Source organism: Paramisgurnus dabryanus, chromosome 21, assembly GCF_030506205.2.
Source record: "Paramisgurnus dabryanus chromosome 21, PD_genome_1.1, whole genome shotgun sequence".
Taxonomy (NCBI): domain Eukaryota; kingdom Metazoa; phylum Chordata; class Actinopteri; order Cypriniformes; family Cobitidae; genus Paramisgurnus; species Paramisgurnus dabryanus.
Window position 1 is genome coordinate 22,937,527 of NC_133357.1, and position 16,756 is coordinate 22,954,282.

The following is a 16,756-nucleotide window of genomic DNA, read 5'->3' on the forward strand; positions in this document are numbered from 1 at the left end:
CCTTTATAACTTAAAAAATATAGCTAAGTAGTACCATAAAAAATAATAATATGATAATAACATGTTAATGATAATAACAATATAATAACATTATATATATATATATATATATATATATATATATATATATATATATATATATATAATTTATGTATTTATTAATTATGTATTTATTATTTTTTATTTAAAGTATTTATTATTATTATTATTATTATTATTATTAATTTACATTTTTTTTGGAGGACCCCCAGTAATACCACCATGGACTCACAAGGGTCCCTGGACCCCCTGTTGAACACCCAAGCCTTAGTCTCTTTATATTCTTGTAGAAGGATGATATTTTGCTTAATAAAATGTATCATCTCTTATAAACGCAAAAAGACACTTGATGCTTGTTTATGAATTGACAATAGGCTTTATGCCCAGCTGCACTACTTCCTGAACTTCAGCCAGCTCCTTGTTTCCTGTCTGCCATTATCGGACAAACTGATTAATCCAGGTGTTCCTGACCAGTCAAAAACAAACTGATTAATCCAGGTGTGCCTGACCACAGTAGTCACAACAGCAATAATCAGACACACCTGGATTAATCAGTTTGTCCAATAATGGCAGACAGGAAACAAGGAGCTGGCTGAAGTTCAGGAAGTAGTGCAGCTGGGCATAAAGCCTATTCACAATCGACAGTCTGTCACTTTTTGTATTGCTTGGCTGCATTATGGTTGACATTGCGATATAGGCCTACATTAAAACTGCATTCTGAACGGTAAATCATAATGGATCCCAGGATGTTTTTATCACCTTAAAAAATGAATATTTTAGGCTTGTTAATAAGTAGTTAAAATTATAACCTTCATCCGCTCTATCCAGTTTCCATGGTAGTTATTGCTATGGCAATTGCTATCGGTGCATTTGGGAATAATATGACATTTGTGTGTTTCACTGAATCATATCATTATAAAAATTTGGTGTATATGCAATGTGACCTGTTAATAAACCAATGACATAATGGCATTCTAGTAATTCATGTTTTTATGTGTGTCTGTTGTGTATTTGCACATTTACAAAACACCTTAAATGCTCTGCACGTCAGCCAAGTAGTGACAGTTAAACCTGTTCGTCACAGGAAGTGCAAGTGTGTAGTAAATAGAGCTGCTTGCGTCTGTGCGTGCAAACTCTTAGGCGACCGCAGCAGCGCCCCACAGCTTCACGCTGTACCTGATTCTGAGCACAACTCAGTGATAACCTGAGACGACGAAATCTTGCATCTGATCCCCTCGAACTGATTTTCCCACTCGGCTATCTCAGTAATCAGGTCTGGTGTGTTATAAACAACTGCAGGTGAAGAAGTTTTGATCAGCGCAAGCTTCAGGAGGACCATGAGGTGAGTAAAGCAATTCTTGCTCAGATGTGACTGATGGTTTTGTCTTGTGATTGATGTGCTCTGTACATTAAGCAGGTGCTTTTATTCAGTTAATATTCAATGTTCAGACTGGGTGATATTAAATCAGTGGAGCTTAACCCTAAACATTTTCATATGGAAGAATGATTGGTATTTTAAATGTGTTTTTAAATCTATTTGATTCTGTATTATTCAAGTGGTTATGGTTATTTAGCTCCATTGATTAATATTCACCTATACATACCATTTGTAGCAAAGCCATTGTTACTGTACTACAAAAAAGCCATTGTTGATTTTTCTTAAGTGTAGTTTCTTTTTTTTTTTATAAAAAAAGAGATTATTTTTTTATTTTTATTCGTGATAGGACCAAAAGTTGTTTTGTGTCGTTCAATTTAGTTACAGTACAACTTTCTCAAAGACAGCTTTGTGGTTATCTGTATTGATGTTCATAAAAATGTGAAAAAGAAACATTAAAGTCATAATCTCAAGATCTTGAAACGCATAAGATTGCACACACGGTTTGCATTGACATCAAAAGGCAAACCGTCTTTCAAAGCGCATGGTTTGATGTCGTAGTATCATTCAATTAGTATGATATTCTAAGACGGGGCTTTTTAAACTTTTTTGCAAGCCGAATCCTAAATCATTTACTTTTAAATACCCCCTTTTAAATATTTAAATAATTTGATAGGATATTTGCACGTTTAACATCAAAAAACTTTTATTTTTCATGAGTTTTAAAGTTTTCATTAGTAGTATTTAGTTATGTTATTATTACCTGTTATTACACTCATAAATGGTGTTAAATAGCACTTAAACTGGCTCGTAATCATTTGGGGGTGCCATATAACACCCATATAGAACCATATTGTGCTATTCATAGGTGCTTTATAGCACTAAAAATGGTTCCTCTATGATTATGAGCTTTAGTGTTAGTAAGCACCAATTTTTGTGTATTATTGGACCTTCTTCTGATAATTTTCTGTCATTGGTTCATAAAACATGTTTTGTGTCAGTTTTCTGATCTATTGTAGTATTGCACAATTAATACACATTTAATGTGTTGACCCTAACTAGACACATTTATTATTGAAATAACACATTTTTTGTTGTTTTTAACACATCTTGTGTTGTCAAGTTTTATTTATTTGAACACAAAAAAAAAAAATGTGTAAAAAATTAACAAATCCTATTTTGGAGTGTGTGTAATGGTCACATGACATTAATCTAATAAAATAAATATTTTATATATTATTTTGCTAGCTTTTGTTTTATTTAGATTTTTACATTTTTAGTTCAACATTTTTTTATTTTTTTATTTAGGGGTACTAATTACTGTGAAAATAACTAATTTTCATCAACCTGCAATTCCCTCGTGAACCACTAGGTTTGGGAAACCCTGTTCTAAGAAATTAACCTGGTTGAAAAGACCATTTGGATTATGGGCGAAACATCAAGTTAGTTATGATATCATGTGTGTGTTAATGTGAGTTTGACATAAGAAGTATAATGCTACACATCATTACTGTAGAATTTATATTTGTTGTACAAGGCCCAGTCCACACGGACACGTGTGTTTTTAGTACCAGAGTTTTTCCTCCCAAAAAATCCCGTCCACACATGCTTGGTTTAAAAGAAATCTCCGTCCTCATGAAAGAGCGAAAACACGCTATCAAGCGCTGTCAAGAGCATGCCACACCAGCAGGTGGCAAATGACTCAAATCGTAGAGCCACCTTGGCCAATCAGAAGCTAACCAAAGTGATGTTGCAGGGCAAAAACCCTGGTTTTACTGTCTACATGACAACACTCACCATGGCAAGGGTTTTCGAAAATGCTAGTTTTCAGTGCCCTTATACTGCGTTTTCGTGTGGACGAGCGGCCGAACCGCGTAAAAAAAGTCACAGTTATAAAAATACCCATGTCCATGTGGACTAGGCCTAAAGTTTTCCATTTCTTTCATACCCTTTTATAAAATCCTGGGTTATTTTTAACCCAATGTTGGGTCAAAAATGGGCGAGCCCAGCCCATTGGGTTGTAGTTTAGTATACTATGCGGAGTTATTTTAACCCATTGTTGGGTCAAATATAAACATTTTCTGGCTTAATTTAACCCAATAGCTGGGCTCGTGCCTTTCTGACCCAACGCTGGATTGAAAATAACCCAGTATTTTTAGTGTGTTCTGTTTAAAACTCTTCAGGTGTATGGATTTCACCTCTGCGGTTTGTGGTGTACTGTAACAGAGCTGTTTTTGTAAACATGCAGACATGTTGTACATGTTATTTCTGAGCGCTGGGGTATGAGGTCTGTTATTTGGACCTGGAGACTTTGATGACCCAGTGAGACCCATCTGTGGTACAAGGTGACCATCTGTTCAATGCATGTCATATAGCTATGGGAACAGTGCCAGTATATTTGTAATAAATATGATTTGGAAGTTTGCTTCAAAATCACCACCCTTTATATTCGCTTGTATGTTGGATGCATTCGGTACAACAAATATACGTTTATTTCAATGTAATAATATTTTGTAATGATGTAATAAATGCATTTAAAGATTTTGTATGTATTAGAGCAGGGGTTTTGCCAACTGGGTTCATAAGGGAATTGCAGAGGGTTTGTGAGTTGATGAAAAGACATTAATTGCTTTATAAAATGATAAAAAAAATTAAATGAAACACATTAAATAAAATTAAATAAAACACATTAAATAAAATTAAATAAAACAGATCTATTTTTATCTGCATGTCATGTGACAATTACAAAACACTACAATATATCAAAAAAACATGTCAAATTAATAGATATGTTTTATGTGCCAATGAAATAAAATCTGAATAACAGTATGAAATACTATAAAACTTTAAAGGGGGGGGGGGGGTCAATGGTATTTCATGCATTCTGACTTATTAACACAGTTTAAGAGTTGGTTTCCTCATGCTAAACAAATGCCAAGTGTCAAAAAAGCAGTTTCTGTGCCGAATGCACTTCGCCAGGTTTTCGGAAAGTTTTTTCCAGCTGACGTTTCAGGGATACTCCATACGTATCACTTGTTTTTATGGGCACTTCCCCAGGACAAACACCATCACCAGCTTTGTTGTTTTAGCAAAGTTTTAAAGTGCATCCATATTTATTTTTCACTCTTTTTTAAGATACAAACAGAAAATACAGGAAATATGTACACACACAAAAAAAATTGAAATTTCTTAAGGCATCAGTCAGTATTTAGTGTGACCTCTCTTGGCACGAAACACATCTTGAGCTTTTTTGAGGAGACTGAAGTCCTGAAGTCATTCGATTAGAATTAGAAATTAGGATTTAATTTCATTTAGGTTTAAGAGATCCTGCTCCTGCTATTGGTCAAGTGAAAGGGGAGTTTAAACTAAATACTTGACACTTCAGCTTATACTTTTATACAGTTTTTAAAACTACATACACATTTCCTGTATTTTCTGGTTGTGTTCTAATAAAGAGACTGAGAAATAATTATATGATCACTATAACATTGCAAAACAACAAATCTAATGATAGCATGGTGGCTTTTGCACAGTACTGTATACATTGAATTTCCTTAAAAGTATCATCAAGGCAATTTAACTGCTGAATAGCACAGGGGACAAACAAGTAAAAATAAATGTATTGATTGTTTTTAAAAATAAGATTTGAATATAGTTTAATATTGTAATGCTTGAATCATTAAAAGGCATCATTTCTGGTAATGTCAGTCACATATGTGAAAAAGCAATGGAAGATTATTGAGCAACTCCACCTCAAATTTTTTATTATTGCAGCTTTTTTGTGAAACTCTCTATAAATCACATATATGACTCATATCAGCATTTTTAATCTCGATCTGTAATGTGTCATTTGCATATTGAATCAGATTGGCACGCACTCAGTTGTGTAACGTTAAGGGTTTATATGCATCTGATGTAACCGATCGATGACAGAAAAGAGTAGAATGTTCTCAGCCCGCACCTCATCTATTTTTAGTATGCCCGAGTTAACAAATAAGTGTTCAATATTGAAAGTGCGGATGGAAAGTTTTGGTGAAAATACACAAGTGGTTTGTCAGCAGCATCCTTCCTTCCTTCAACATAGCGTGACATAAGAAAACCATGACCTGATAAAACTGTACATTGTATTTTCAATTGACACTTTTTCCATTTACATTTTTAACATTGGATTCACTACAAGACTATTTTCACCGTTTTCTTTTTAGATTGTGGTTTTTACCAGTATTGTGCACCTAAACTCTGCAGAGCAGCATGGGCAGTCGTCCCAGTAAAGATCGGCGCGGGTCCAACGCGCATGCGGCCCCTTTGGACACAGAAGAGAGCACCAGCACGCTGTCTTTGGGTAAGTTGGGCATTTAAAAGAGATTACAGACATCATTCATGTATGAAGTGTAAAACAGACCCTATGTTATAATTTTGTTTAGAAGAGAGCGGGGCAATCTTTAACATGACCTTATTAAAGAAATCAAGGTTATATTTTCACAAAATACGATGTTTAAAATAGAAAAAATACTCAAGGCGAGTTTTCACAGACTGGGTCACAATTATGATAAAATACAACTTTTTTGCTTGGCCTGACAGTGGATGAATGTAAGCCATATTTTTATGTCACTGAGATTTGGGTTATTTTATTGGATCAGTGGCAACATAATTAAACCTAAAACACCTTAGCACACCACAAACCACCTCCGGGCAACCACTTGCAACCCCTCGGCATTGTTGCGGTGACATCTGGGTGGGCGATCGCCACTATGAATTTCTTCAGAATCTAGTATTCATACAAAGAGACCTAGTGACGTATGTAAACGGTGACGTTTTGGGCCTGTGCTTCCTGTTTTGACATTCATGTTGTAACTAGTGGTCCAAGATTTTTTTGGGGTCAAATGTCAATAATAACCAAACAATAATTGAATATATTCTGCTGCAAATGTCTCATCAGTATTAATGTTTTGGATAAAGAGATGTTGAAGGACAGCCTGCCCTGGCTGAGATGTGAAGCGTTCACGTGATCAAACCGACATGTTGTTTTTTCACCTTTGTAAAGATGGTGGTAGATGTGTGGTGGTGTCCCTGTACGACTATCCGTCCAGAGGTCCGGGTAACTGTGCTATTAAAGTGGGAGAGAGGCTGAACATTTTGTCAGAGTAAGTCCAGATCCAGCACAGTGATGAATGATTAAAGCTTGCAGAAACACAGCTGACATCATAATCTGTTACAGTGAAGGTGAATGGTGGAAAGTGAGTTCTTCAGCCACAGGAAACGAGAGCTACATCCCCAGCAATTACACTGCCAAAGTGTACAACAGGTGAGCTTTTCCTTTACAGCAAGGTCAGATTGACACATTGGAGGGCGGAGTTTCATGAGGGGGCATGGTCATAGGCGGAGTTTCACTTTTTTTCACTTTTTTAGGGCATTGTGTGATAATGTAGCTTCAGGTAAAATTAATAAAAATGATTATAGTCTTAAGTTATTAAGTGTACAAACTAAAATATCATATTTATTTTTAAAAATATATTAATATATTTATTATTTTTACTTATTCATACCTTAAACTAAATCATAAATAGCTTTTGTCTGGGGAGGGCAGTGACCCCCTAAACTCTGCCTATGTGGTGGTTTTGACTAGAAGGGATACAGCAAATGCCTAAATCTCATGAGATGTTGGGTTTAGGGTGAGCTTTGGGAGTAGAAATAGGATGAAAACAGCAGTTCTGGCTAGATGGGATATACAGGTGCTGGTCATATAATTAGAATATCATCAACAAGTTGATTTATTTCACTAAATCCATTCAAAAAGTGAAACTTGTATATTATATTCATTCATTACACACAGACTGATATATTTAAAATGTTTATTTCTATAATTTTTATGATTATAACTGAAAACTAAGAAAAATCCCAAATTCAGTATTTCAGAAAATAAGAATATTACTTAAGACCAAAACAAAGAAAGGATTTTTAGAAATCTTGGCCAACTGAAAAGTATGAACATGAAAAGTATGTACAGTACTCAATTAGTACCTGAATTACAGCAGCAATGCGGCGTGACATGGAGTCAATCAGTCTGTGGCACCGCTCAGGTGAAATGAGAGCCCAGGTTGCTCTGATAGTGGCCTTCAGCTCATCTGCATTGTTTGGTCTGGCTAATCGCATCTTCCTCTTCACAATAACACATAGATTTTTGATGGGGTTAAGTCAGGTGATATTGCTGGCCAATTAAGAACAGGGATACCATGGTCCTTAAACCAGGGACTGGTAGCTTTGGCACTGTGTGCAGGTGCCAAGTCCTGTTGGAAAATGCAGGAAGCATGAAGTGCTCTTAAACGTCCTGGTATATGTAAGGGATAATCCACGGCCAGCCATGCATTAAAGGGTTTTAATGCACGACGTAGAGGCGAAGAACCACCCGACGCGTAGCGAAGTGCATTAAAACCCTTTAATGCATGGCTAGCCGTGGATTATCCCGCTTATACCTTGGTTATTTGCCAAGTTAAAGCTGTAATTAATGTTTACAGTGTAATTTTAACCGACAGGTAAAAAATGACGGTCATCTTCTTAAGTTAAGGCTCGCACTCCGTCCGCTTTAAATAAAGTAGTGCCATTGTATTGCATTTATTTAAATGAATTATCATATTTATTTAAACTCATTAAATAATTTATGAATGACAGCCAACACTGACAGTGACAAGGCAATCTTTATTTGAACTAATCATTTATTTAAATGAATTATGTAAAGTGTGAAGTAAAACCGACGTCTCTAACCACGATTACTATATAAGGACACATTACATTTATTGAAATGGATTAAATTAAATGAAAACAAAAATCAAACAGTTGGAAATCTCTCTCTCGCTCTCTCTGCAAGTGTAACTGTGTTACTATGGTTACCAATGTTTATAGTAGTGGATTAATTTCTAACTTTAATCAAACTGACTGGAACTACCTGTGCGTTAAACGGTTTTAATGCACACCTTCCAGCCAATCAGAATCGAGTATTTAAACAGACCATGGTATAAGGCTACATTGACCTTGGACCTCAGAACACACAGTGGACCAACACCAGCAGATGACATGGCGAAGGGAAGGAAAAGATGTGGTAGAAAAAAGTGAACAAGCAATAGGGATAACTGCACCCTGGAGAGGATTGTGAAAAAAAACATTCAAAAAAGGGTAGGGGAGATTCACAAACCATCACTGACTGTGAAAACTTTACACTGGACCTCAAGCAACGTGGATTGTGTGCCTCTCCTCTCTTCCTCCAGACTCTGAGACCATGTCAGAGAACATAACTTTGGACCACTTAGAAGCAGTCCAGAACGAGAAGCTTTTGACGTTGTCTGTTGTTCAAGAGTGGCTTGACACAAGGATTGCGACAGCTGAAACCCATCTTGCATACGTCTGTGCGTAGTGGTTCTTGAAGCACTGATTCCAGCTGCAGTCCACTCTTTGTGAATCTCCCCCACATTTTCAAATGTTTTTTTCACAATCCTCTCCAGGGTGCAGTCATCCCTATTGCTTGTATACTTTTTTCTACCACATCTTTTCCTTCCCTTCGCCTCTCTATTAATGTGCTTGGACACGGAGCTCTGTGAACAGCCAGCCTCTTTTGCAATGACCTTTTGTGTCTTGCCCTCCATGTGCAAGGTGTCAATGGTCGTCTTTTGGACAAGTGTCAAGTCAGCAGTCTTCCACATGATTGTGTAACCTACAGAACTAGACTGAGAGATCAGTTATTTAGCTGATTAGAGTGTGGCACCAGGTGTCTTCAATATTGAACCTTTTCACAATATTCACATTTTCTGAGATACTGAATTTGGGATTTTCCTTAGTTGTCAGTCATAATCATCAAAATTAAAAGAAATAAACATTTGAAATGTATCAGTCTGTGTGTAATGAAAGAATATAATATACAAGTTTCACTTTTTGAATGGAATTAAAAAGTGAGATAAATCAACTTTTTGATGATATTCTAATTATAAGACCAGCACCTGTAGCTACTGCCCAAATATTGTGAAATGTTGGGTTTAGGGTCAGGTTTGGGGGTAGGATTATGATGAAAAAAGAGCTGTTTGCTGTATGCCTTCTAGCCACAAGCCTATGTGGCCCCTTTGCCTTTGCCCCCCCCAAAATCTACCTATGGGTGTGGCTAAAGTAATGGGGCAGTTTTCACTTCTCAGAATAAAGGTCCTTATAAAGGCAGCGATGGCACAGAAGTCCAAATTCTGATTTCTATAAGATTTGTAAATTGCATTTTCTGATTGGCTCAGAGTATTATGACATCACGCTGAGCGTCAGCTGTCCTGATTTTTCATTCTTTTCGGCCCACACCTGACATCATCATCATCATAATTCCTCCAGAGGTTGAGATGATGTCATTTACAGTTTGTGGAGCGGGGTTTATATAATTAGGAATATGGTGTGGGTTAATATCTGTGGGGACAGATGGGTACAGTGTGTGATGTGATTATGAGCGTGGGGATGTACTGTACCCACAATGACCCATGCTGATCATTCGTACCTACTTTATTTTCCATTTTCTTTGGTCTTGTACGTTTTCTCATTTGTTTTAACTTTCTCTGTGTAGGTGGCAGTTTGTAGGTCTGAGCAAACAGAAAGCAGAAGAGCTGCTGCTGCTTCCTCATAATCAACCCGGCTCTTTTCTCATCAGAGAAAGTGAGACCTTTCCAGGTAGACACATACATGTCAATGCCGTGTACACTCTTACAGTCAGAAAGAGACAAACCCAGCTGTGGGATTAAGTTAACCAAGAAATGGTTATATTTGACCCAAAAATAGGTTAAAACAACCTAGTATTACAAGTTGGGTTCGTCCCTTTTTGACCCAACACTGAGTTGAAAATAACCCAGAATTTTTATAACCGTATAGCTCAGGGGTAGAGCATTGCATTAGCGGTGCAAAAGGTCATGGGTTCGAGCCCAGGGAACACATATACTGATAAAAATGTAATACGTGTAATGCACTATAAGTTGCTTTGGAAAAAAGCATTTAATGTAAAATGATTATATAAGGTCATTTACCATTTATAATGTAATTTTTACACAGGTAACCACACTCTGTCGGTGCGTAGGAACAGCTCACAGGAACGCGCTTCTGTCAAACACTACCGTATCAGCTGTATTGACAATGGATGGGTGTACATCTCTCCTGGACTAACTTTCAGAACCCTTGCAGACCTGGTTGCACACTATTCAGGTACAGATCTTAACAAATACATGTTAATCTTACTTTATTACACACTTCGTTGGAATGCTTGATTCTGATTGGCCAGTTGTGACATTTGCAGGTTTGTTATTCCCAGATAACAACCATTCAAAACTAATAAGGACCCCGACACGATGCAAAGCATCTTGTATCACACTAAAGAGGCTTATTTCACGATAACAACCTGCTGCCTGTACATTATCCCACTTATTACACGGCTATTATTTACCTCATAAGTAAAGTAAGGAACATTAAATATTGATTTGAAATATTTTATTTGCTCAAATTTGCCAGATATGCTATTAAAAGACATATTTTGTGTAATATTAAACTGTACCTGTCAAAATGATTTGCAGCATCTGGGTCACCGTGTGGTATTTGTTTTGAGTGGTTGTTATCTGGAAATAACAAACCTTGGAATGTTGTAACTGGCCAATGAGAATCTAGCATTGGAGTAACGCTAAATCAGCCCATTTAGTGTAATACAGGACCTTTCACTTCATATTGGGTCCTGATCACACTGTCAGGGCTTATTTTTGCAATAACAACCTGATGCCTATACATTATCCCTTACATTAATTTCACAACATACTTTGCTTGTATTTAAAGCAAACTATAGGGAATACAGGTTGACCAAAAACCTAGCCGTAGCCAAGAGAGATGTTTTTGGATACAGATTGTAGGGTCTTAAAGGGACAGTTCACCCTAAAATGAAAATTCTGTCATCATTTACTCAGCCTCGTGTTGTTACAAACTTGTGTACATTTCTTTGTTTCTGTTCTGAAAAAGAAGATATTTTAAGGAATGTTCGTAATCAAACTGTTTATGAGCCCAATTTACTTCCATAGTATTCTTTTTTCTACAATGGAAGTGAATGTGGCTCACAAACGGTTTGATTCAACATGAAGGTGAGTAAATGATGACAGAATTTTCATTTTTGGGTGAACTATCCCTTTAAAGAGACACTCCACTTTTTTGAAAATATGCTCATTTTCCAGCTCCCCTAGAGTTAAACATTTGATTTTTACCGTTTTGGAATCCATTCAGCTGATCTCCGGGTCTGGCGCTAGCACTTTTAGCATAGCTTAGCATAATTCATTGAATCTGATTAGACCATTAGCATCGCGCTCAAAAATAACCAAAGAGTTTCGATATTTTTCCTGTTTTAAAACTTGACTCTTCTGTAATTACATTGTGTACTAGGACAGACAGAAAATTTAAAGTTGTGATTTTCTAGGCAGATATGGTTAGGAACTATACTCTCATTCTGGGGTAATAATCAAGGACTTTGCTGCCGTAACATGACTGCAGCAGGCGCAGTGATATTAGGCACTGCCCGAAAATAGTCCCCTTGGTTACTTTCAATAGCAGGGGCACTGCATAATATCATTGCAACTTTTAAAGCAACACTAAAGAGTTATTGCTCTTTGCTCCCCCTACAGGTTAGAAGCGTAATTGTTCATTAGCACTGTCGTAAATACTGCAGCATAGCTGGCTCTGATTGGATTGTAGGTCTGCCGTAAAGCAAGTTTTTGTAGTTTTCACGCGAACTACAGGACCACTACCCGACATTTGGAAACATCTTTAGTGCGGTTTTGGCCGATAGAGGGCTGCAAAGCGAATGTGAAAGTGCTGTTCACCCTGTTTTGAGTGGATGAACCACTGAAACTTTTTTGGAAACGTTATTTTAAGGTAAAAAAAACTCTTTGGTGTTGCTTTAATTTTCCGTCGGTTTTAGTACACAATGTTCACGACGGAAGAGTCAAGTTTTAAAATAGGAAAAATATTGAAACTCTTTGGTCATTTTTTAAGCGATGCTAATGGTCTAATCAGATTCAATGGATTGTGCTAAGCTATGCTAAAAGTGCTACCACAAGACCTAGAGATCAGCTGAATGGATTCCAAAATGCAAAAAATCTAATGGTTAACTCTAGGGGAGCTGGATAATTAGCTTTTTTTTCAAAGTGGTGTGTCCCTTTAAATCTGTTTCTCTCCTCTTTCCCTCAAAACCCCATCTAATAAACATAACTTACATTCGGGTTGTAGGTACAGATATTTGCTATATATATTTCTTTGTATTTCTTTAAGCATAAACTTATTCATTTTGATAATTTTGTTCATAAATTGTTTTTCAAGAAAATTTAAATTAATTAAGATATTTGTACTGGAAAACAAGACAATACAAGATAAAAAGCAAAAAATGTTTTGCATTTTGTCAGTTTTGAATGATTTCGAGTTACGTGCAGAGTTTAAATGTTAACTTTTCCTCAGAAGTATCGAACGGGTTGTGCTGTACACTGGGTGAACCCTGCTTCATCATCGGATCCAATAATGTTCCCGTGGTAAACGGTCCTCCTCCTGTTGCTATCAGGAGACCAACAATAAACTGGAAAGATGTGAACAGGTGAGTTACATTGACAAAACCAAATCTCAGTTTCCTTTTTATAACTTTTTATATACTTTTTTGGTTTCATAAGATTTAAAGGGATAGTTCACCCAAAAATAAAAATTCTGTCATCGTTTACTCACACTCATGTCGTTTCAAACCTGTATAAATTTCTTTGTTCTGCTAAACACAAAGGAAGATATTTGGAGCTTTAAGTTTATAACGGTTTTGGATCACCATTGACTTCCATAGTAGGGGAAAATTACTACAAAACTGAATTTTTATTTTTGGGTGAACTTTTATGAGGGTCTCAGTGCAGTTTTTAACTAAATTATTTTTGTAGCTCCATGATCTTCGGACAAGGTAAAGATGGTGCCGAAGAGTGTGTGGTGAGCGACGGTTTAAAGGAGGCGATTAACTCTTACCTCTACATGACGGACAATTGCGAGGACTGCTGCCAAATTTGGGACACATGAAGGGACAATGGCAACCGTTGGCAGACGTTTAGTCCTGTTGAATCTTTGTGATGGGATGTTTAAGTGACTTTGAACTGTTGATTGTGTTATCCTGAGATATGAAACACTTACAAAACGGCATAAAAAACAGCACGGCAAAGAAAACGGGACTTTCACTGCTATCTTTTCGCGCATGCGCGTGTTAGATCGCACTGACGCCGAATGATGGTTCGAAGCCAGATGTACTGAGTCATTGCCGTTCTTCCAGAGTGGGTGATGGAGATAAAGATGTCACTCGTTCCTGGCGGACATAAAAGAAAAACAGAATGAAGGAAAGAAAGAGAGGAGTGAGCGTGTGGGAGGGGAAACACAGCTGGGCGGTGTGCGCATGTGTCTGGAACTTTCTTAGTAAAATACGCTTATGTGATGATCGTGGGTGTACCTGATTTATGATGCATCACAAAAATCCGAAAGGATTGTTTTTTTATTTTTTTAATAACATGTGAATATGTATTTATGAATTATACTGTAAATCTCTGTATATAGTTCCTTAACTGCCAATGTGCCTTAAAAATGAGCATCTTTGTTTTTGTACTACTAAAAATTATCTTCAATGAGATGTTTCCTGTCAGTCTTTGCACCTATTGTCTTGAAGAGATGAACCACAGTCTAGTGTTGCAGGAAATGAAGTTTTGTTTGTGCATGCATGCGGTTTGCATGCCGAGTGCAGGGTAATATTTGTACCAATAAATCTTGGAGCTTGAGCACGCCACATCTGATAAAATTATCTGCAATGTAAACATTTGAGAAACTTTGTTCATTTGGTTTACAGTAGCTGCGGCACATTGCTGGTGTGAGATACAGTTTTGTTCACATTTACGCATTTGGCAGATGCTTTTATCCAAAACGGCTTACAGTGCATTACATTTTTATCAGTATGTGTGTTCCCTGGGTTCGAACCCATGACTTTTTGCGCTGCTAACGCAATGCTCTACCACTGAGCTATACAGAAGTTTTGCATACTCAGCAGTATTCTGATAACATTTTTTTTCTGACTCAAACATGAGCTTGTGTGTTAACCAAACTACTTACATTATTTCCAGTAGTACTGACAGACGGTTCAAGATTTTCTTAGATCTCTGTCATTTACATTGCAGTGCCATCTATGGAGTGCTCCATGTAATAATGATAAGTGAATTTATAACATTAATTTGTTTACTTAAATGCAGTGTTGGTTGTAACTAGTTACTTAGTAATTACTGTAATTTAATTACTTTTTCCTTGAAAAAGCAAAGTAAGGGATTACTCTTATTTTTTTAAGTAATTTAATTACAGTTACTTTTGATGTAATTGAACAAAAAACTGTGTATGGACTGGAGAAGAATTTTATATTTATACAATAGTGGATTAAACATAAAAAATTACATAAAAAAACATAAAAAAATAAAGTATTATTAAGCAGTTATTATTACTTAATTGAGGCAAAAGTGGTTAATAGTGAGAATTGAACCTAAAAAGAGATTTAGAAAGTAATTTAAAAAATAAGTAATTAACTACTTTTTGTCGAGAGTAATTTGTACAGTAATCTAAATACATAATTGAAGATGTAACTAATCAACTGTTTAAGTAACTTAGCCAACACTGACTGTAATACAGTAGTCGACTTAACATCAAAATTAAAGTCTAGCATTAAAATGCATGTTTTTATGTATCCTTCTCACATTAAATATTTTGGTGAGTTAATAAAAATAATGGTAACACTTTAGTGTAGTTTCCAATTATCACTATTAAAGGGGGGGGTGAATGATTTTTGAATAACACTTTAGAAAAGGGAGTCGGGCCGAGTACCAAAACAAACTTGTAGCCAAACAGCAGTAAGGGGCGTGTCTACTTACACCCCTTCATGCCCTCCCCAAAGAAAATGTATGACATAAAACATTCCAAAACATACAATTTGAATTAAACAAAACCTATTAAATTATACAATGTAATGCTGTTGGTTAGTAACCTTATTTTTCTTAGATTTAATTGCACAGAAATTATGATAAATTAATTAACTAAACTGGGGGCCCACGGCACCATCTCAGGGAACCACCCCCAGTTTGAGAACCACTGTACTTACCGACATCAGTAGGCTTGTTTGAGTTCATGAGGCGCTGCGCAGACCGATCTGCAAGGTTTGCCACTTGCAGTCGAGGGAGGAGCTGAAGACAAAGCTGTAAAGCCGGACACCTGCTGCTTGTTTCTTTTTTTGATCATGAATGAAGTGAATAAGGCGATGAACTTTTTAAAAACAAACCTTTAAATAAAAAGTTGCAACCAGAAACATTTAATATGTTATATTTTAATTTCTACTTTATATACACTATACTGTATGCCTGAAAATAACGGTAAACAAGCCTACATTATTAGAATACCAATAGTTTGGTATTTTCATTTTTATTTTATTACAGTATGTGTTGGGTGGGTCTATCAAAAGAAAGTCCAGATTCTATTGGGGTAGGGGCGTGTTTGTTTAGGTGATTTCAAATGTCAACATTGGCTTTCAGAGATCATGCACCCCATCTTTAACTGGATGATCATTAGAGATACTAACTACTTTAAAAGCATATATCACTGCCTGATTCTGCAAAACTGTTTCACACCATTGCACATCCTTAGTCCAACCAAATTCATAGCAATACTTAAAATGATCAACTACTTTACTAAGTATAAGCAGTAGTTAGAGTAAATTGAAGCAAAAATAGTGAGAATTGGACCCTAAAGTGTGACCAGAATAATGTATGTACTTCTATATGATTTATCTTTGTACCATTTACTAAATAGGATTTAGAAAGTAATTAGTAATAATTAAAGGGGACATTTCATAAAACTTTTTTAAGATGTCAAATAAATCTTTGGTGTAACCAGAGAACATATGTAATGTTTTAGCTCAAAATGCCACACAGATAATTTATTATAGCATGTTAAAATTGACACTTCGTAGGTGTGAGTAGAATTGTGCAGTTTTGGGTGTGTCCTTTAAAATGCAAATGAGCTGATTTCTACACTAAATGGCAGTGCCGTGGTTGGATAGTGCAGATTAAGGGGCGCCATTATTCCCTTCTGACATCACAAGGAGAGCCAATTTTTTACTGGGTTAATCTGTTCACATTTTCTAGGTTGATTCAAGGTTAAGCACTTTAACATGGAAAAGTCAGATTTTCATGATACGTCCCCTTTAAATACTGGAGAGAGTAATTTGTACAGTAATCTCATTACATGATTGAATATATAATT

General features: G+C 36.2%; 1 protein-coding gene across 2 annotated transcripts; it reads left to right on the forward strand.

The window, feature by feature from the left end:
- The first annotated feature begins 1,076 nt into the window (after positions 1-1,076).
- On the forward strand, positions 1,077-14,677 carry sla2b (Src like adaptor 2b). Of its 2 annotated transcripts, none has more exons than XM_065286293.2 (8): positions 1,077-1,381; positions 5,620-5,756; positions 6,459-6,558; positions 6,633-6,719; positions 9,999-10,102; positions 10,478-10,627; positions 12,908-13,040; positions 13,366-14,677. In XM_065286293.2, the coding sequence occupies exons 2-8, from the start codon at positions 5,666-5,668 to the stop codon at positions 13,496-13,498; spliced, it is 798 nt and encodes a 265-aa protein (XP_065142365.1). In that variant the 5' UTR covers positions 1,077-1,381; positions 5,620-5,665; the 3' UTR covers positions 13,499-14,677. The 2 variants fall into 2 exon arrangements, with proteins under 2 accessions (XP_065142365.1, XP_065142366.1); XM_065286294.2 differs by having other exon boundaries at positions 1,085-1,381; positions 12,911-13,040; positions 13,366-14,672.
- Positions 14,678-16,756: the final 2,079 nt, after the last annotated feature.

What these genes read in the sequence shown, in the direction of transcription:
- sla2b (XM_065286293.2), top strand. Translation starts at nt 5,666, where the DNA reads ATGGGCAGTCGTCCCAGTAAAGATCGGCGCGGGTCCAACGCGCATGCG. An exon ending in CCTGGTTGCACACTATTCAG is followed by an intron (nt 10,628 to 12,907) that starts GTACAGATCTTA and finishes ACTTTTCCTCAG; the next exon opens with AAGTATCGAACGGGTTGTGC. An exon ending in AACTGGAAAGATGTGAACAG is followed by an intron (nt 13,041 to 13,365) that starts GTGAGTTACATT and finishes TTATTTTTGTAG; the next exon opens with CTCCATGATCTTCGGACAAG.